This window comes from Chelonoidis abingdonii, chromosome 3 (assembly GCF_003597395.2).
Source record: "Chelonoidis abingdonii isolate Lonesome George chromosome 3, CheloAbing_2.0, whole genome shotgun sequence".
Lineage (NCBI taxonomy): Eukaryota > Metazoa > Chordata > Testudines > Testudinidae > Chelonoidis > Chelonoidis abingdonii.
The window spans coordinates 41,984,562-42,006,544 of record NC_133771.1 but is presented as its reverse complement, the minus strand read 5'-3'; the positions used below and the strand labels follow the sequence as shown (position 1 = coordinate 42,006,544).

General features: G+C 43.0%; 1 protein-coding gene across 1 annotated transcript; it reads right to left on the bottom strand.

Annotated features, from left to right (window-relative positions):
* Positions 1-1,849: 1,849 nt before the first annotated feature.
* LOC116835424 (protein CLN8-like) lies at positions 1,850-10,018 on the bottom strand. Its single transcript, XM_032798261.2, has 3 exons — positions 9,778-10,018; positions 6,984-7,636; positions 1,850-5,296 (listed from the first exon to the last, which is right to left on the bottom strand). Exons 2-3 carry the CDS (start codon positions 7,524-7,526, stop codon positions 4,973-4,975), a joined length of 867 nt encoding a protein of 288 aa, XP_032654152.1. The 5' UTR covers positions 7,527-7,636; positions 9,778-10,018; the 3' UTR covers positions 1,850-4,972.
* Between the last annotated feature and the right edge of the window lie 11,965 nt (positions 10,019-21,983).

Genomic DNA, 21,983 nt, shown 5'->3' with positions numbered 1-21,983 from the left:
CCTGGGTCTCCCATATATAGCCCTAACCACTGGGCTATAGAGTCACTCTCACTTTGGTCCAATGCATATTTATATAACAGGCTGGGGACACAGGCATCGAAAGAAAAGGAGGTAAGGTGACAACTTTTACATGCTTAACTTTCATATTTTTATATTGTATATTTCTTGGTAGGTTACAGTTCATCAAAACCAAAAGTATTCTGTCTATGCCTCTGACAAGAGCCGCATGTGGTAGGTACTGTGGGGATCTGAAACAGCACAAAGTACTCCTGAACCGCACAACTATTTTCTTCTTCAAGTCTCTTAAATCATACACTTCCATTTCACTTGTGTCTTTTAACTTCCCTCCAGTCCCTCTGCACTAAGATTTTAGTGACCATGACACCTCTAATCTTTACAATTTCTCAGGTCTTTCATCTACCATCTTGTATTATTTAATGCTGTACAGCATTTAGGGTTACAGCTTGTGTAAAAGTAAAATGTAGAGTGTTGTACATGAGCAGGAAAATTAATTCATTAGGGGCCTTTCAATGTGATAAATAAATACAAAAAAATGGGATTATTGCTTTGCAGGTACTGCTACAGAAGTATCACCAAGTATGCAATCCTCCCAGTGCTTTTGCTAATGTTATTTACTTACTGTTTCTCATACCCCAAGAAAAAATTATTAGAAATTTGGCAAGACAATGCAGAAATAATGCCTCATGAAGATGGAGTGAGTTTCCATATGACGAATGCTTGCTCATGCTCAAGCAACAACAAAGACAGGTTACAAAACTGTTTCACTAAAAAGATGCATCAGCCATTGTCAAAGTTCTCCTAAAAATCAGTGTGGGTTTTCTTATCACCGTGCCCTGTTTTTTCATGTTAAACTTTTAAAAGTTTAGAATAGAAGTTTTAAAAAAATAACCTATGTGATTAAAAACAGTATGTTTCACAGAAGCATATGGAGAAGTTGGCAGTTTATTTAAAATAAACCCTCACGAAAAGAGGAAGGAGATAGGGTGTGGGGGACACGTTTCTTGATGTAATGGTGTCAGATGCTACAGCTTTTACCCGTCCATCATGTAGTTACAAAGCTATGGCTTCTCTTTTTCACTTTTTTCTTTCTAAAACCTCCCTGTAAGTGATGGGGGTTTTATACTATATCCTGCAATCTAACACTTCTTTCCAGTTTACAAATGATAAGCCCATCTTTCTAAATGGATTTTAGAGACGTTTTTATTTGGCTGGAGGGGTTTTTTCTGGGAGGGGGGATGGGAAGGATTAGCATCAAGGCAATTCATTGAAGCAACACTTTAAAAACAAAGTTAATGTTATTTTTCAAAAGGTTGGGATAGTACATCTTTTAAACATTGAATTGTAATTTTAATTTCATTGGACCTCTTCCTCTTTGGTTAAGCTAAACCTGAAAATACTTATACATGTACAATACTCAGGATCAGGGTCTAACTCAGACGCAGGCCACACAGCTGGGGCACACAATACATAGACTCAAAGAATAATGTTAAAGTGGTGCCTTTTTTATCCCCTTTATAAAAGAAAAACATTGTGACCCTACATTGATATTAATGATCTGTAACAATGAAATAGGTAGTTTTTACCTGTTTCTTTATAAACATTGTTAATATGAAGACCTTTATCTTTTAGTTATTCACAACTGCTGAACATGTTATCCTTACCAATATAACAAACATTATAAATACATAAAATGGTACATTTACTATATACATTGCAAAGCTTATTTAATCACTGCAGGTCACCAGTTGACTATACCAGTTGGATAAAGTTGAATAATCAAAAAGCAGACATTTCATCAGCAAAACAGTGAATGGAAGAGTCACACAAATTATAATTATTCCACAAAATACTTTTAATGATGCAAAGATGCCAAAGACAGCGAGCCATCTAAAAAATGTTATATTGTACAATGAACCCAACTCCATTCAGTATTTTAAAAGACAGTTTAAACTGACTTCTAAATCCATGTCAAGTGGGAGTCTCTCTGAGGGCAAGAGTAGAGCGTTCTAGAAAGAGAGAGCACAGTATATAAATCCTCAATTACTGTACAAGAAGAAAAAATTGCAGGACTTGGAAACTGTTGGCAATCTAGAGGAGGGCTTGAGAGTTTGGGCTGGAATCTATATGGCAAGGGAGTCTGTGTGCTTAGTGCATGACTGTGGTAGGTTTGTAGTTAAACACAAACACTGATTTAACAAACAAAGAAAACACAACACCCAAACCAATGCAAAGTGCACAGCCCAGGAGTGTGGAAATCAGAACAAGATATGTGGCTGGAGCGTTTTGGATCTGTTTGAAAAAATATGGAGTATTGGCAAGAAGGCTGACAAAAAGCACTACAGTTGTAGCTGTGTTAGCCCCAGGATATTAGAGACACAAAGTGGTTGAGGTAATAGCTGATACTGGTCCAATAAAAGGTATTACCTCAAACACCTTGCTCTAAGAAACGCTACAATGATTATTAACCCTGTTCATGATAAAGGCAAAGATAAAGTCTGAAGCATTGAACTGGGGAAGGGAGTACATTAACCTGCCAGCATTCGGGGTTAACCAAAAATTTTGTAAGTGATGGCAGCAACATACTAAGGGCTTCATCCAACTTGCTGAAGTCAATGGGAGCTTTTCCATATGCGAGCATGATAAGATGCTCCTAAAGGAGTACGCTAAGTTTTACATTAGCAAAACCTACAAATGAACTAGTTAGTCTGGGACTACAATAATAAAGTCTTAGCAGCATTTAGGCATGATTAATCTCTCATCCTTCAGAACTGAAGAAACATAAAGCAAATAGATGCTACTGGTCTAGGTCCAGAAGAATGAGAGATGTATCTATATGTATCTGCATAACAGCAATAAACCTGACCAAACTGCCTACAAGTGGCAGCTCAGATGAGGGACACACATAACTAGTACAGATAAGTAATTTTCTAGATGTAGGGTACTTGTTGAGATTATAAATTTAGAGGGATTCATCCTTTATCCTTTCCTTTAACAAGTTCTGAGCCACCTTTCTTCTCCACCACTCCTCTTCAAATAAAGCAAAGTAAAGTATACTACACCCAAGATATCTTGGTGCTCAAGGTACACGATCAAGGTGAAAGTCACATTAATAAAAATAATGCCCTAGCTACATTTTTCACAAGACCGAAGAACACTTCCTCCACCCAAATAAAAATTCAGTTTAGATACATATCAACTTCACTCTCTGGCTCTTTTGCACTAGCAAACACTGATAGGTTAACAAAATTATTCATAAAATACCACTGAGGGGCAAGATGCCTTAAGAAGTATAAAATATTACAAGGTTTTTGTCCTGAGCAGCTTACACTGGCTCCAGGATTAAGTTAAAATTTCTTTTCCAGACCTTTTCCTAAAATGAAATGCTGTCAATTAAAATTTTATATATCAGTGTAATAAAAGCTATTCTGTTCATAACAGGTTTTATAAACTCAGTTTTACAAAACTTACTTTTTCCCCAATTGTTAAATAATAATAATAAAAATAAAAAAACCTACACAGTTCCTTCGAGATACCTACTCAGCTGCCTAATCCCACTGGCGAACACCCTTCCAATATGCTTTTGAATCTCCAGCGCTACAGCTAATCCCAGCCCCTCCAAGTGCTAAAACCAAGGCCATGCAAACTACTTCAAAAATTACAAGTATATCTCAATTTTCTGTTTCACTCACTTCTGAGGCTACTGTTCTTAGCCCCACTTCCTGTTCTTAGCCTCTACAAATTCTCCAGTCTCCTGGTTTCAAGACATTCCCAACCTCTTTGATTACTCATCCCCATGCCTTCTCCAGGTGGCATCTGCTCCCAAGTGACTGGACTTGCTGAGTACCCAACATGTCTAGGAGCCAGGTGTTCTACATTCTAGTCCTAGTTTTTCCACTGATTTGCAATTTAACTTTGGACAAGTCACTGTCAATATCTCGCACATATATTGAATGGGATTAATGGTAATCTCCCTCAAGGAGGAGCTGTGAGGCTTAATCAGCTATTTGTAAAGCACTTGGAAATTCTAAAATGAACGATGGAAGCTTGCTTTTCAATTGCTAAATGACAGAGCACTGTCCAAAGTGAGAAAAATGCTGGCATAATCCTGAGTCAAAGATTTTGACTGTGTTATTTATATTATATACATATTGTGATAAAGTTCCTCCTCTACCTTGGGGGGTCCTGCGCTTATTGGCTGATTTTGCTAGCCTCAGAGATCTTCCTGTGTTGGATCAGGAGCTGGGAGGCTTTGGGGGGGAACCCGGGCCCACCCTCTACCCCAGGTTCCAGCCCAGGGCCCTGTGGACTACAGCTGCCTATAGTGCCTTCTGGAACAGCTACACGACAGCTACAACTCCCTGGGCTACTTCCCCATGGCCTCCTCCCAACACCTTCTTTGTCCTCATCACCGGACCTTCCTCCTGATGTCTGATAACGCTTGTACTTCTCAGTCCTCCAGCAGTATGCCTACTCACTCTCAGCTTCTTGCACACCTTTTGCTCCCAGCTGCTCACATACACTTCCTCTCCTCTGGCTCCTCCTTTGGGCTGACTGTAGTGAGCCCTTTTATAGCATGAGAGGGGCCTTAATTAAAGTCAGGTGCTTAACAGCCTCACCTGACTCTTAGCAAGTTAATTGGAGTCAGGTGTTCTCATTAGCCTGGAGCAGCCCCTGCTCTGGTCACTCAGGGAACAGAAAACTGCTTATCCAAAGGCCAGCATAACTCCCTTCTACTTCTCTGACCTAGGTCTATCACAATATATATAGATATATATATAGGAAGCGACAATTTTAAACACTTTTCATAAATGAGTATAGAATACTGATATTCATCAGTTGGTAGATGGCTATGTTTATAAACATCTTGTAAGTAATTCTATTTTCATGCACTCTGCAGTAAACCTGCCCCAAGTTTTTCTAGCCACAGTTCACCATAATATCTGTTGCAGCACTACAGCCTCTTCTTTTGGCCTGTTTCACCATTTAATTTTCCAAAAGATCCATTCTTCATTGCTGTATTTGAAAAGTTCCAGTCAACTGGAGTGAGGAGCTGCTGAGTCTTCTTGTATGTCCAGTATGGGTTAAGTATTATTGTAAGTGCACATAATCCCATGAAAAAGACAGTAAAATATGGAAGTCCCATATTTTCCACCACATCATTCCAATTGGAAATGCACACCCACCACATGTGATAAGTAATGATCATGCGACAGTGAAACAGGTGGATCATTACCCACTGGTTTGCCTTCCAAAAAAGGGTATTAGACCAGCCAATCTGGAAAAAAAAAAAAAAAAAAAAGAGAAATGAGATTGTTGATTCAAGGTAAAGCAGTTAGTGTTTTCTATAAATAAGAGACATATTTAGCTTTCCTGCTGTGTTAGATGTAAACAGCCATACATACACATACTCTCAATCATTTTCCTCTGGAGTGCTAAGAGGTGCTATATAAATGTGCAATCATTTGTCCACAAGAATTATAAACCATTTCATAAACTATGGCCATCTAAGTTCCCCCGATACTGCGTGGCAGGCTATAAAGGATCACCCAGGCGCACAGCCACGGGGGCCTGAAGAGGAGAGAGGCAGGGGATGGGTGGGGAGTGGAGCAAGTTGGGACATACAGGGCTGCTGCGAGCCTCGGCCCCTGGAGCTGCTGCCGGCAGGGAGAGGGGCTTCAGCCACTGAGCTGTTACTGGCGGGGAGAGGGCTTGAGGGAGTCCTCCAGCTCCAGTCCCGGGGCTGCACCAGGTGGGGAGAGGGCTGGAGGGAGTCCTCTGATGCCAGTCCCGGGGCAGTCTGCACCCCAAACTCCTCATCCCCAGCCCTACCCCAGAGCCCGCAACCCCAGCTGGAGCCCTCACCCCCTGCACTCCAATGCTCTGCCCCAGCCTGGAGCCCCCTCCTGCACTCCAAACCCCTCATCCCGGCCCACCCAAGAGCCTGCAACACCCACACCACACTCCAAACCCCTCAGCCCCACCCCCACCACACATCACCTCCATATTGGTGCACATAACAAAATTCATTCCTTACATGGATATAAAAAAATTAGAGGGAACATTGATGGGCGTACAGTATCACATGCACATTGTCTTCATCCATAAACCATTTCAGAAACTATCCAAAGAAAGCACATGTCACAATAGTGCAGTGGGGGTTAGTAGGGTTTGGGAATTTTGGCTAAGACCACTGAGACAAACCATGACTCTCTGCCTGCTCTAGCATTTACACGCATAAAAAGGACCTCCCCGTTTAAGTTCTTATCAAAAGCACCTCAGAAGGGCTGACGTAAGCTGTAGTTTTAAAGAATCCAGATATTTTAGAACTGAAGTTTAAACCACTAAGACACACCCTTTGGAACTGATTAAGGCTTGGAGGCAGGGCTGTTTTTTTCTCTCCCTACAATCATGGCAGATCTCTTCAAGTCTATTCTCCCTTCCCCACATCCACAGAGGATATATCACAAACACTCACATGTGTGAGCACACATCTTTATTCTCCAGCAGTAATGTTATGGCCTATATTACAGTTGTTGGACCTAATGAGCCATTCTCACGTTACTATTTAGACTTAATAAAAAAATCTTCTAAAATTAGAATTTAATCATCTAATCTTTGGTCCTATGCACTAGATTCCAACAAGTGAGTCAGAAAAGTATTTTTTAAAAATCTCCTTCATTTTGTTTCTTTATTATGGAATCGGTAAAATAAATAATTTTTTTGTTTGTTTTATACTAGTTAACTATTTTAGGGTGTTATAATTAAGGATTCCCTTGGTCAACTCATTTCCAGTTAGGATGAAAAAAAATCTACCTCGATCCCAGAACATATCTCCAAATTTGGAGGCCATTATTTATTTGTTTTCAGATATATATATTTGTGGGGAGGGGAGTGAAGGGGCAACATTTTAAAGGAAACTTCTATCACCAGTAATTAAAACAAGATCATTAACAAGTTCTGACCTTTAAAAGTACCCAGGAGCAGCAGGTTGAAGGAGTGCTCATCTCAAGTAGCAGTCCCATCAGCGGTAGATAGTGTCCAGATTTTATGTTTGTTATCAGCCCAAGAAAGCCACCAAGGGCAAGTAAATGATGAACTACCAAGAATACATCAAACGTTTTGAAAATAATATTAGACAGATGAACACCTACATTTTCAAGCAAAAAGAAGCCAGAGGCTATTAAGCAATTAAACCAGCTCCACTTTTGCTGTGAATACACTTTGTCAGCTTGAAAAACTGGATCTATGAGCATGGCCCACAACCCAGCTATGCAACTCTGAACTCCAAACACGCCACGTGTGATAGTCATATTCCAGAAGACCTTCTCCTTTGCTGACAAAGTAAGATAAGTGGCACTGATCCATGAGGAAAGCCAGTGAGCTAGAAGAAATACTCCCAGGTAGATGAAAAAACCAGCAGCTAGTAATGTTAAACGAACTTCCCATAGAACATAGTTCCAGTCAAATATGGCTCTGGACATTGCACCATCATTGGCAAGATTCATTTCTTCTTTCTATACTTCAAAATATCGGGAGGGAGTCTGAAGCTTCTTACTCACACGTTGGTCTACTTAAGGCTGCTGAGCCCGTGCCATTACATACAGCAGGTACCCATCTGAAATTAAAAAAAGAAGAAAGGAAACTTGTAAAGAATGGCTGTGCGTGTGTGTGTGTGTGCGCGCGCATGTGTATATAATATAAATAAATAAAACACGGGCACAGCCATTTTTGAAGAAGTCATTTATGAAAGCTCACTAATTTCACTACAGTAAAGAGTTTGTCCTTATTGGTCTTTCTTCCTTTCCTTACTTCTACATACATAGAATACACACTTTTTTTTTTTTTTTTTTTTTATCTTCAAGTCTTCCATTGCCTTTTTAAATCATTCCTCAGGAAGACTTGGTTGAGATGTTTTGCTAACACTCCTGTCAATATTGTCAACACACTTAAAATAATTCGACAGTTTATCTGCCAATTCCTTACAGAATACTTGGCAATTGTTATATGACCAATGTTTATTACTTCTAACAAGGTTCACATTTCAGGTGTGAAAAGCAACAAGTACCATGGACATAAGGGGGCCAGGACAAAAGGAAAAAAAACAAAACAAAAAGCCCCCCCAAAACTACAGACTTACAATTCTTTAGCAGCATGTTTAAGCATCACTGAACCGTCATGTTTCACTTGTGGATCCCTATGGGTCTGATTCTCATATACACTAAGGGCACTTTACAATGCCTGTAAGTATAAAGAAGCCTTGAATTCTCAGTGCAGAATAACACGGCCTCAGTGAACAGACAGTAGATATAGATATTATAGTGTATATACACACTTTATTATTTTGTCTACAAAAAAGAAAATAAGGAAGAGGAATAATTCTTTATTATATGTTCTGTATTAACAGACCTTTGATACACACAAGAATGTACTTTTTGTCTGTTATAATGAGAACTTTTTAAAATCTTTTTTCTGTATTAAGTCCTATGTTGTGAAAAATAAATACACCTTTTAAAATTTAAAAAAAGGGAGCCCTGCTTCACAGTTCTTTCTTCTGTGAGCGCATGACACATCTGTACGTAGGTTCACAGATGTGCATGTTGTTTTGTTTGCAATTTGGAATATCAGACACCAAGAAACAAGGCATAATTTGACAACACTTTATACTAGTAAATGAGACTTGTAGGATCATCTCATGAACAGAACTGCAACTTCTGAATAGAATTAGACCACTTTCCAAAAGGTCATTTATTCCTGAAGCTAACTAAGAGGGTAGGACATCGAGAAACCATCCCTCTATTGTCTCCCCCGGCATCACAGTAATATCATTAACTATATAGTCCAGAATTTTCAAAGTTGAGGGTATAAAGTTTAATTAAACTTCCTCCACATGATGTGGTTTAAAGATGCTGAACTTTTTTTTTTGTTTAAAAATCACCAGTTCATTTTGCTGATGCATCAGAGTGGAGTCAGCACCACCACTGGACACAGCCCATCCTGTCAAATATGGCCATGGGAAGAACTGCCAAAAAAATATCTAATTTAACACAGTTTGGGGGAGGAAAAGGGGAAGCCATATGGATCATAACATAAATACAAAGATTCTGGAAAAATGCTTTCCCTCCCTGCTCCCCAACATAATAAATCACAGAAGGGGGGGGGCAAAATCCTCATAGCTACAGAGCAAAGGAATGTTGCTTATTTATATTATCATCTACACCAGAGCAAACCCACAGCCTTGCCTCTTGGATGAGTGAGAGTTAAGGATCCTGATTTGATACAATATTACACTCTCTCTGCACAGATGTATACAACTATGCAACATGCAAGGAAGGGAAGAATCAGGTCCATTAACATAAGCATAGTTACACTGGTGTGAAGAGAAAGCTCCAGAAACATTTCCTGTATAAAATCCCCAGAAAAAAGGACAAAACAGAACACACTCATCCCACCCCAGCACGGCTACATTCAGAACTCCCCTGACTTCATGCAATGACATCACACTTCTCCAAGACAGGCTTTCTGAGCATTCACCAAAACCAGCAGCTACTAACGCTGTCTAACCCCCACTTCCTCCTCCTCAAAAGAGGACACAGTACAACATACAGAAAATATTTGCAAAAGGATCAGCTCAGGAGGGGGAAAAACAACAACGAAACAAGCATACGCGGGTTCTCCTAGCCCGCCCTTCCCATTCCGAATGCCTGGGCTGTGGCTAATAAAGCCCTTCTCCACCCGGCACCATTGCTGGCTACTTACCGGCTGCTCTCCTTCAGTGGCACGCAGGCCGCAGGGCTGGCTGTGAGTTTTCTCTCCGCGGCCCTGTGCTTTCCTGTCATGCGCTCAACACACAGCGATCAGCCGACAGCAAAACAGCGAACTCGGGGATTCTTCCACCTTTGCGCAGGCAGCTGCAAAGGAAGCGAAACAGCCTTGAGCCCAGCTACTCACTGCAGCCAAGGGAGACACCCGCATACGGGATAACGTGCTGCTGCCCGAGTCCCACCCTCACGGCTGACGTAAACCATCGCTCCCTCCCTGGCCGGAGGAGTGGAGCGAATCATATCATCCGTTTTGGCGCTTTGCTCTCCCTGGAGCTTAATCCTGCAGGGCAGCAGCGGGGTCAGGCCACACTCCGCCCTGGTGCTGCAGGGAAGTTCTGCGTTACGCTGAGCAAAAGGGCGATCGCCCCCAGTACAGAGTCCTGACAAAACACTGCACGGGGAGTGTGTTGTCATTGGCAGCCGCAGCTAGAACCACTGAGCTGTGTAAACCTGGGGAGCTGGAACCGAGGGACAGACCCCTCCAGTACCCCGGTGTGTGTGTGTTTTTCAGGGGCGGCTCCAGGCCCCAGCACGCCAAGCGCCTGCTTGGGGCGGCATGCCGCGGGGGGCGCTCTGCCAGTCGCCAGGAAGGCCTCAGGCAGGCTACCTTCGGCGGCATACCTGCTGAAGGTCCGCTGGTCCCGCGGCTCTGGTGGGGCGCCTGCGGGAGGTCCACCGGAGCCACGGGACCGGCAACCAGCAGAGCGCCCCCTGCAGCATGCCGCCATGCTTTGGGCGCTGAAATGTCTAGAGGCACCCCTGGGTATATTATTATACCAGGTCATGTTATTGATTAGGGCTGCCACGTTTTGTCCAACTTTGTGTGGAGCATTTCTCACGGAAATAGTGATTTCCCTCTCCGGGTGCTCCCACGCTGGGGCAGGGGTGGGGGTGCGGTAGGAGCCTGTATCCCATGTGCCCTCCGGAAGCAAGAATGGGGTGGGGAGCTAGGGGTATCTGGGGAAAGCCATGGAGAGTAGCCAGTGGAGTGGAAGGACTCAGGGAAGGACATGAAATAAGATGCTTGGGTCTTGTTGGGAGGGGAAGGGAGGAAGAGACTAAATTAACCGGGGTGGGGAGGAGGGCTGGGCAGGTAAAAGAGCCTGCACCAGCTGGTATGCGGAGGTGGGTGGTTGGGAAGCATTGGGATCCTCACGTCTGCCTAATGCAAGGGATGTACCAGCTGTGGCTAGGAACCCCAGGGCCTTTAAATCAACCCCGGGCTCCCAGTTGCAGAGAGGCAATCAACCTGGGGCTCAGGAGCAAATTAAAGAGCCCGGGGCTCCTGCCACCGCAGAACCCTGGACCCTTTAAATCCCTACTGCAGCTCCGGTTGCCAGAGCCATGGGCGGGATTCAAAGGGCTCTGGTCTGCCTGCAGCCAGGGGAGCTCTGAGCCCTTTAAATCCGGCCCCAGCCCGGTCGCTGGAGCCACGGGCGGGATTTAAAGGGCTCTGGGCTGACCACAGCTGCAGCAGCCCAGAGCCCTTTAAATCCGGCCCCAGTCCAGCCACCAGAGCCATAGGCAGGATTTAAAGGCCTCTGGGCTGCCCACAGCCTTTAAATCCCCGCCACGAAGCTGGTGCAGTCTGGCATGGCGTACTGGCTTTTGCCGGTCCACCGTACCGTACCGGCTTACTTTCACCTCTGTTTACCCCTGCCTATGCTTCTTCCTTTCTTGTACTTTCTTGCTCTTTGCAAAATTCCTCATCTAATTCAGAAACACATTAGAGTGACTGGATTTCAGTAGCTTTCATTAATATCTGTGCACATCACACACCTTATTACTATAATAGATTAAAGCAAAATAGCATGGATTTATTATGGCACACCTGTAATTTTTAGTGCACCTTTCAGTTTAAAACAATGCAGAAGGTAGACTTGTTCATAATATATTTACCCTATAATTTGCAAGGTGTGTTTTTAAAGCCTTGCATCCACAATGAATACAATTTCTAAACAGTCATGTACAGCTAACATTTCCAGAAATACCTATGAAAAAAGGAGTACTAAGACAAGGGAAAACAATTTACACTTATGGTCCAAATTTATCTCTAGTGTATCTGTACTGGCTTCAGTACAATCACACCAGAGAAGGATTTGGCCTAATTTTTGTAAACAGATTGTATTATTTTTAAAATCTTAATTTCCTAGCTAGAGATTTTGAAGGACTGACTCCCAGCAGAGTCCTTGTTGGAATTGGAGGGTAGTTTCTGGTAAACTTATTAGCATATGTGTAAGGTTCTTTTATTGTTTTTAATATGTTTTCTCTGTAGTGTTTTCATCTTAAGAATAAACATGCTTGCCTAGAAAGTGCTGTGTGGTAACTTGTAACTGCTGGCAATTACAGCTGTTCCTACCCTCTGGAGAAAAAATTATGTGCAGATGCTGGCCAGTGCAGATGGTCTGGCTTGCTGGGAATATCACAGTACAGGAAGGGAACTATGCAGCCTGGAAGAACCCCACTCAGAAGGGAGAGAGACCACTAACTTTAAGTTTCTTTTGGTTGCCAATTGCAAGTAAATACTTAGGTCTGCTTGTTAGCCACCTCCTTGTTAGACTAAGCAGCATTCCACAGGCCAGAACATTGTGGTGACTAAAGTTCAAGTATGCCAACAGGCTCCTTCTGGAATAACTTTTCAGCATCACTGAGAGAAGTTTCTGACCTTGGTCAGTAAGGCTATTATTTACCTATTCTCTGCCAAAGAAGCTTCCAGTAGTATGAAATTATGGGTACAACATACTTACCAGAGGTTCATGTTCAAAGGGAATGATAGCTTTTCATTCCCTATCAGCTTAGAGCCAGCCCCCTCCAGGTTGGTATTATGTCTCTCAGCTCACTTCAGAGTACTTGAACTTTGTTGCACCATTCCTAGCTGATATCACAGATGGCTCTAGTGAAACAATTCTTGATGCAGCATTAACAACTTTTACAGCATTATTTTGCTTCACTCCCAGATAACGAAGGGCCCATTATACTTCCATTCAAAGCAGTGGAAAAAACTTCCATTTGGGTGAGGGATTGTGCTCTAAGGACCTGATCTAAGGAAAGACTCCCTTTGACTTTAGTGGGAGTTGAATCAGATCTTGCATTTCTAAATGATGGCCATTCCTCACTATGCCTGTTCCCAGAACTGCAGTTCATGCTTTGACCTCCTCTCTGGCCTCCCTGCCTTTCTCTTCTCCAGTCTACCAACACACTACTGCTAAAATCATCTTCCACTCTCACCGTCGAGACCATGGGTCGAGACCACCGCCTGCGGCCTGTGGGCTGCACACAGCCCATCAGAGTAATCCGCTGGTGGACCACAATTTGTTTACATTTGTATGGCTCCCCACAGCTCCCAGTGACTGCGGTTCGCCATTCCCAACCAACGGGAGCTGCGGAAAGCAGCATGAGCCGCAGGTTGTCCACCACTGATCAAGACCATTGCACTCCCCTCTTTGTACATCTTAACAGGCTCCTTCAAGGTTCTGCATGTTTTTGTGCTATCAACATCTCAGCCTTTATTTCCTCTTCCCACACCACTTATACTCTTCTCCTTGATGCTCACTTTGTTTTCTTCGCCAACTTGTGACTCTTGCCTAGATCCTCAGTCAGTTTGGTACCTTTCCTCACGTTATCCCTATGGCTGGAACTGGTTCCCTTTCCTATTCATCAGGTATTCTCACTCTCCTCCTTCCAATCTCTCCCCAAAACTCAGTTCTTTTGGGTAGCTTTCCTCCACTAGCCTCCGCTTTGATGCTGTCAGCTATGTTCTGGAAACAAACCATCTCTAAAAACCAAGACAAGCAAATTGACATAAAAAAACCTCTGGGGACTAACCAAATATGTAAAACCAAGCAACATGTGACCTGTTCACTGTAATCAACTAACCCCACTCCCAAATTCACCCACATAAGAATATTGCCTATAATGGCACAGCTCCCCCAGACATTTCTACCTTATATCCGTGAAGGTTTCTTGTAATTTTCATCATGGCATTGTCTAGATAGAATTCCCTAGATTGTAAGCTTCTTGATGTAAAAGCAGTGCCAGTTTCTAAGTGCCTCAGCGCTATTGTAAATCATGGTAATTAACAATTACAGACAGTGTCTGAACCCACAGCTGTAATCGCCTTCCTTCTGGAATATCTTCCTACTCTAACTCCCAGGAGTTTGTCTCCTCAAAGGCAATCAGTCTTGGGCATTTCTAATATGCCACAGTATCTGGGGTCACTTACAGTATCTGACACTACAGCCAGGCTGAGTGAGTGCAGTCTAATAGGTCCTTCGTTATTACTATAATTACAGTTTCTAGGAGTATTTGAAAATGGCCTTTGGGTAATGTCTTTCTGAATGTGACGTAGATCATGTCTTACCTCATTTCTCACAGCCAGGTTCATAGTATCAAAGTTCTCTCTGTTCTCAGAGCCTGAGACTTGTTTAGATAGATAGTTCCTGTGTAACTCCCTGGGTTACCTTGTAGGAGGTGTAGTTATCTAATCTGTGTTATTCCTGGCCTCTCTCAGGTGAAATCTCTGGCTTTCTGTGGTAACCCAGTAATATTGACCTACCAGGGAGAGACAAGACCATTTCCCTGATAGATATATGTAACATGGTAGGGTAGCGTTGGCTGAGAGTGGCTCTCTTTATGATTTATACAATACATCAAATGTGCCTGATCAGAGCTCTAGGTACCTTTGCTGTAAATTAAAAGTACTGTCCTATGAGTTCAAACCAAAGTTAATCAAAATCATGTGGGAGCGGGGAATAGAGAGGGAACTTTATTCTGGTGGATTTTCGATATGGAAAATTTGATGATCTTTCATGTTGTCACATAGTTTTAACATTAAATTTTGCCTGACATCTTCATCGAAATCTATTCTTCTAATAGCTACTAATCTGCATTCTATATTAAAACCTTTGGGTCTTAATCTCTGGCACACATGTATGCACACCCTGCCTCCAGGGCGTCAGCTAAAATATTAAATGCACCATCTCACTTCATAAATATTTTATACGCCCCCTCAAAGTTCCTCTGGGTGGTGCCCAGTGAGTACAGAGGCCAAATTCTTACATACAAAGCTACAGTTATCTCAAGCAGAAGCATTTAGCATATGTTCATTTAATGCAATCCCATAGTTTAAATACATCTCTTAATATACAAAACTTATTCTACCACAAAATCACCTGTTGTGTAGCTCAGACTTGGCAAGTACCTTGGATAAACGCAGGCGTTACTCTACTGTGTAGTACACCTCTACCGCGATATAATGCGACTCAGTATAACACGAATTCAGATATAACGTGGTAAAGCAGTGCTCCGAGGAGTGGGGGCGGGGTGGAACTGCGCACTCCAGCGGATCAAAGCAAGTTCAATATAACGCGGTTTCACCTATAACATGGTAAGATTTTTTGGCTCCTGAGGACAGCGTTATTTCAAGGTAGAGGTGTATATTCATTCACCAGCGCTACTTTGTCTAGTTCTGCTTTGCAAGCTCTGTGCGAGTTCCTCCTGGCTCTGCCTATAGTTCACAGTTTTCACTTTCATACTGTTTTGTGAAGGCCTCAACCCATTTAAATCAATGTCATAGAAGAGAGCTGTGATGATAACATTCTTTGTGAAGTCTGAGATTCTCAGATGGGAAAACTAAAAAAATATAGTTAAATGTTGCTGACCCTGGTTTGGAGCTAGCCATTAATGAAGAGTAACTATGGATGGATCAGATAGGCTTTTGTTTGAACCTGCTGGAATTTTGCTGGATAGCCCAGACAGTTTAGGATTATGAGAACACCCATAGGGATGATTCTGTCCCTCATCCAACAAAATTACTGCCTACTTCCTAACCCTCCCCCTGNTGCCCACACCAGCCCCTGCACCTCCGCCCTGCCTGCAGCCAGCCCTGCATCCCCTGCCTGCAGCCAGCCCCTGATGCACCCCCTGCCCTGTCTCCAGCCAACCCCAAAAGACACTGTATGGAAATGCTGAAGGGACACAGATGCTCCTGAGAATCTGCAGGCTCTCTCTCCTCCCTTATTGGAGTCATCTGAACACAATTTGGAGCTGCTCATTCTGCTCTGTCCAGGTTCCCTTGGGCTGGCCCTTTCCTGTCTGATGCTCTTTCAAGACTCACCAGTAGCAGCCCTGAAAGCATTATTTCTTTACAATGTCCTACTTTCCTGTGAAGGCTGTGTGAATCATCCTTTTGTTCTCCTCTGATCCCCATTTTGTGCAAGATCCTCTCAGGATCTCTTTCTCTCTCCCTTCCCCCTTCTCCCTCAGAGAGGCTCTCTAAATCTCAGACTCAGTCCCCCTCTTACCATTTACCTGTTTCTCTCCCTTGAAAATCCTGGTTCATGAAGAGAAGGGGCTGCTGCTGCTCCACTTCCATCCCCACTTCCTTCTACCTTCTCATCCTAATTTCTCCCTGTCACCACAAGGTCCAGTCTTGCTCTCTTATTTCCTTTCCCTCCCCTATACTCATGTCTCTGTAAATGCCCAAATCTCTCTCTAGCCACATTGCTTCCTCCCAACCCCAACCCATACAATATGTGTATTTCTTTCCCTTGTCTTGTCCCTGGGTCCCAGCTCCTTAAGAAAAGATAGACTCCCCCTCCTCCCTGCCCCCCGCTCTTTGTAGATGTCTAGAACCAAAGACTGGTGGTACTACTATCTCCCCCTTTTGTCCCTAGAAATAAATAATAAATACTTACGTCTGATGAAACGTCTGGTTATTGTTGGTTCCCAGTGAGTAGGATACTGTGGGTGACAGCTCAGCCGTCAAGCTCTTCCCTTATTTCTGGACAAGTCTTAACAGTGTTGGCTGCACCAGACCAATTTGCATTGGTAGTCAGACTCTTTCTTCATAGCTTTACTATTCAGGAGCCGGTATAACTGGTCTTTTAGGCATAGCCTGCCTCTCCAAAACTTGTTTCTCTAGCTTTCTTCTCAGACTCTTCACATCGGGTATGTCTGATGCCTCTGTAGGAGCTGGTGAAACTAATCCTTTTGTCTCTGTCTGGCTTGGGGTATTTATAAGACCTCCTGGGCCACCATTTATCACATGTGGCCACCAGATGGTTTCCCTGAGGCCATGGCAACTTCCTGGGCAGTGTGTGTGTAGGGAAGCATCAGTCCCTCCCCACCCCTCTGTTGCTCTTACATGCCCCGCCTCTCTGGAGGCGCAGGTAGGATGCACAACACTTAAGGACCAAGATGAGGAGGCAAGGGCGGGTGAGGAGACGAGCAGCAAGGTGAGTGGCGGAGGGGGAGTAAGGAGATGAGCGATAAGCCAGCAGCAGGGTGAGGAGGCAGGTGGGGGGGTTCTGGCTGTGAGTGGGGGAGGGAAGAGCTGAGTGGTGAGCCACCAGTGAGTGGGGGGTTCTCGTGGCGGGCTGGGGGGCGAGAAGGTGAGCAGAGGGTGAGGTGGGGGTGAGAGGAGGCGAGCAGCAGGTGGAGGACTGAGGAGGGACACAAGAAGCAGCAGCAAGCAGGGGACTGAGGAGGGGAGTGGTCGGTGCATGGGCAACAGGTGGAGCCCTGCTTTGGGGAGGCTAGCCCCCAACTCCACCTCTTCCACCCATGTCTCCCCCCAGCAGCTGGAGCCCCAAGACCCCCTGCGACTGGAGCCACAACCCCTCCGCCCGGAGAAGCACAGAGCTAGGGTTACCAGATAGCAACTGTGAAAAAATGGGACAAGGGGTAGGCGGTAATAGGCGCCTATATAAGAAAAAGTCCCCAAAAATGGGACAGTCCCTTTAAAAATGGGACATCTGGTCACACTACCCTGAGCACCCCCCCTTCAGCCGTAGGATCCCAGAGCTGGCCGAAGTCCCAAGACCTCACCCCCTCCACAAAGCTGCCTGGAGAAGCTCTGGGCTGGCTGAAACCTGGAGCGCTGCGCTTCCCTCACCCACCCCCCAACTGGCTGGAGGAGCTCCAGGCCAGCTGAAGCCCCAAGCTCCCCCACACCTGCCTGGAGGAGCCCTGGGCAGCTGCAGCGGTGCCTCCCCTCCCCTCTCCAGATCCAAGCCACGCAGTTATGCTTTTCATTATTTGGACTTCTGTTATGTCAAAGCATTTTAAAAATGTACTTCAGAATTGTTGGACAGACAACCACTTTTACCAAAAAAAGCAGAAGAAACAATAATAAAAAAGACAAGCACATGCAAAGCACCTTATTTGTGTTTCTATTCTGTTATCTCTGTTGTTTACTGGACCTAAGTGCATTACTTTTATTAGTGAAGCTGCAAAAAAAAAAAAAAAAAAAAAAGCCCCACCCAAACCTTACATAAATAAATTACTATGTTTCAGATGTATAATATGTACATATTACTTTACTAACTTTAGGAAAAATAAATAATTTTAGGAAAAAGTGTCAGTGCGGCCATCAGCAAGAGCTGGTGGCTGCACTGAGGTCACCAAAAATATGTTGCAAGAACCCTGGCTCAAGATAGTTTCCGCTCAGGCAAGACGAGGATTTTGGTTTGTTTATTTTTTCCCTTCCCTCTCAAACTATAGCAACAGTTTAGGGAAAGAACTCTGAGGGATTTATTTAGATTATGCTGGGCCCAGATGTACTAAAAGTTTTGTGACCCTTTCAGATCATCACATACATTTCTAGGTAGAAAAATCAGCATTGCACTGTACCATCATTTTCTAATTTAGCTTTGTACTGAGAGTGCCTACCTGTTACTGTTTTATCTTTTCCTTAGACTATTAGATGATTTACACCAGCTGCTGATCTGGCCCTCCCTCTCTTTTGTACTGACACTTCCCACTTCTTTCTGCCTAGTCCTTGCTGACTGCTTCAGTTTTTCTGAATTACTTTATCTCTTTTACATTGTTTCACATCTGTTCCTGCTGTTTGTGATGAGTTTGTCTGATGTTCCAATTCTGAGTGGATAAAACTTGTAGATTCTTGTTAGCCTTCTCTATGGAAGTATGCATGACACAGTGGGGAGAGGGATTACGGCAGAAACACTTGATGGGCAAAAGGAAAAGAAGTTGCAGGGTATGAGAGGAAAGCAGTGGCCAACATGATTTTTAGCAGCCAGTTATATTCTAGTATTCTTACAGGAATCTTTCCATTGACAACAGTGGACTTTGGATAAAACCCACAGTCATTTCTATTATATCCCCTAGAGTATCTCTGTTTGCCTGAAAGGAGTATTGTTTTGGCTTCCAAAGCCTAGGAGCTAAAAATCAGCAAAATGAGATGATGCAATTGTTTTAACTTCACTAGCAACAACTGTTTAGATTAAAGTCTGGCAGACTCTTGAGGTCCCAACCCTGCAAAGATTCACTCATATGCTTAAATTGACACATTGAGAGTCAGCCCATTGACTTCAGTGGAACTACTCACAATAGATAAACACAAGTACCTTTTTTCAGGATAACAGCCAAATCTAGTAAAACGGGTCTAAGGTTTCCTCAGACTCATAGATGATGCTGATGCATGGTCCCCCAAATGGGCCTAGTGGTTGCCAGGCTAGGAAAGTCAAACTTCTTTTCACTCTGCGGTTTATGCTGTCTCTACAGTCTTGTGACCATAACCCCTTCTTCTTTTTAAACTGACAATTATAATCTACAGTGCTTTAGCAATTTCCTAGCTGGAGCTGGAATGGGTATGCTGTTGCTTGCTGCACCATTTCATTTGGAAACAGCTTAGGCAGATATTTTGACTTCGCATTCCTGAAATACAGCACAGTGAGATGTAAACCATATTCAGTACAGTTTTGCAGCACCCTGAAGGCAGAATTGATAAGATACATGGGCATTTCTGAACAAAGCACTTTTCACCAGAGAAACTCTCCCCACTTGTATAGAATGAGACTACAGCAAATATGAAGTGGATTTTGTTTCGATCTTAGAAAAAAGAGGAACAGCTTTTATAATGAGAAGTCTTTTAACCATTCCTAGTTCTTTATGTTGGTGTTTTGATTGTAACAGCAGAATCATATACAACAATAATAAAGACTGAGAATGAAAGACCTTCTGGGAAGCATATTAAGAGGTCTTTACTGTGAACAGAGAGTAAGCTGTGCTACCAAGGAAAGAGTTGGTACTTACTTTCAATGCTGCCGATATCAACGTGCAGAGAACAGACACTTACTCAGCCAGGGCTGCAGGAATCAATGGCTGTGATTTTGCATTCTGTTACACCAGTGTAAATCAGGAGTAAGTCTACCATATTCAATGGACTAACACTGCTGAGAACAGAATACGGGCCAATTAGTTTGTGTCTCTCTGCAACACAGGTTTCACTGTGCAGTTCTGGCCATGTGACAGACTGATGGGATGAAGTTGTGAGACCTACACTACTCAAACATTCAAGTACATAAAAGGTTGTTACAAGTAGGAGGGAGAAAATTTTTTCTTCTTAACCTCTGAGGATAGGACAAGAAGCAATGGGCTTAAATTGCAGCAAGGGCTGTTTAGGTTGGACATTACAAAAAACTTCCTAAATGTCAGAGTGGTTAAACTCTGGAATAAATTGCCTAGGGAGGTTGTGGAATCTCCATCATTAGGGATTTTTAAGAGCAGGTTGGACAAACACCTGTCAAGGATGGTCTAGATAATACTCAGTCCTGCTTTGAGTGCAGGGGACTGGACTAGATGACCTCTTGAGGTCCCTTCCAGTTCTATGATTCGATGTTCCACCAACAGCTAGCTTATATCTGTAAAGCTTATGTTGTTCATTCAAATTTCCACCTTGCTTTTTTGAAAGCATCTGACTTTTTGAGGGAATGGGATGTCCGCTGTGACCATCTTTAGCTCTTGTACAGTGGGTCATGAGCAGAGGATACCTAGGGTTTGTATGGAATAAAACCTTCCTTAAGGTCTGCCCTTGTATGTATTAGGACTTTTATTTTAGACTCTATATCTGCAATGATAAAAGTCAAACTCTGATTGCATGGATTGAACATTTGGATATGGAATAATTTCATGGGATTTTGCAGCTCTTTGGAATCCACCACACATTTCAAGGGACAGTGCTGTACATTTTAGCCAACAGAGATGATGCTTGCTTATGTCATACAGAAATGTGAGTAGGCCTAAAAAATGTATTCCCTAGTAAAAATAAGAGGACATAAATCAGATGCAAGTTAAAGATAAATTAGGGCAAAACCTCAGATCATGTGGTACATATGTTTTAGTCCTAACTAGTTTTTATAAGTGTTTTAGATAAAGTGTTAATGTTTTGGAAAACACTAACTGAATTGATAGTTATTGGTATGGCACTTACATGGATGTTAATTAAGACTATGCTTAATGTTAAATAGCCAAACAGAAAATATTTATTGTAAAAAGATGGATTTAATGCTAACTAATTAAGAGGCATTATTATAACTGATTATAAAAAAGGTAGTATGCTGATTTTAGATAGGTGCACCCATCCACCAACAAGGAACCATGAGAGAAAAGATTATACCAATTCTTCCCATTTTAAGATCTGGTCTCCCCTGGATGCATCATTTCATTTTAGGATGTGAGTATCAATGCAGTGTATGGTTATACTACAATGAGTGTTTGCTTTAACTCAGTGATTTTCAACCTTTTTTCATTTGCAGACTCCTAAAAGTTTTCAAATGGAGGTATGGATCCCTTTGGAAATCTTAGGCATAATCTGCAGACCCTTGTGGGTCTGCAGACCACAGATTGAAAACCACTGTTCTATGGTAATGACAACCTTTCACGGACCTCTTAGATATAGACTGCGGGCCTCCAGGGGTCCGTGGACCTCAGGTTGAAAGCCATGGATTTAGCTCATTATTTTATTTTCAATCAAGTCTAATTTTTGTGATGCTGGCAGATCAGCTGCCAACTCTTGCCCAGGAGGCAGGCATAAACTGAGAACTAACAAACTCATAGCTGGAGACCAGACCAGTTCACCTGTATGTTAGTTTTGCTGATAAGAAAGTATTTAGTGTTTAGACTCTGAAATGCAAGTAAGTTGCTGCATGCATTAATCTCACTTGAAATGTCTGTATTCCATGCTATAAGAAAATATGTAAGTTTTACTTTATAACTTTGAAAATGTTTTCTCTAAACTTGTGAACTCTGGACCAATAATTGTCACCCCTGCCTATCCAGAAAGATTGTCAAAATCAGATGGGTCATCAAGGAATATCGCAATACTAAAGATTGGTAAATGGC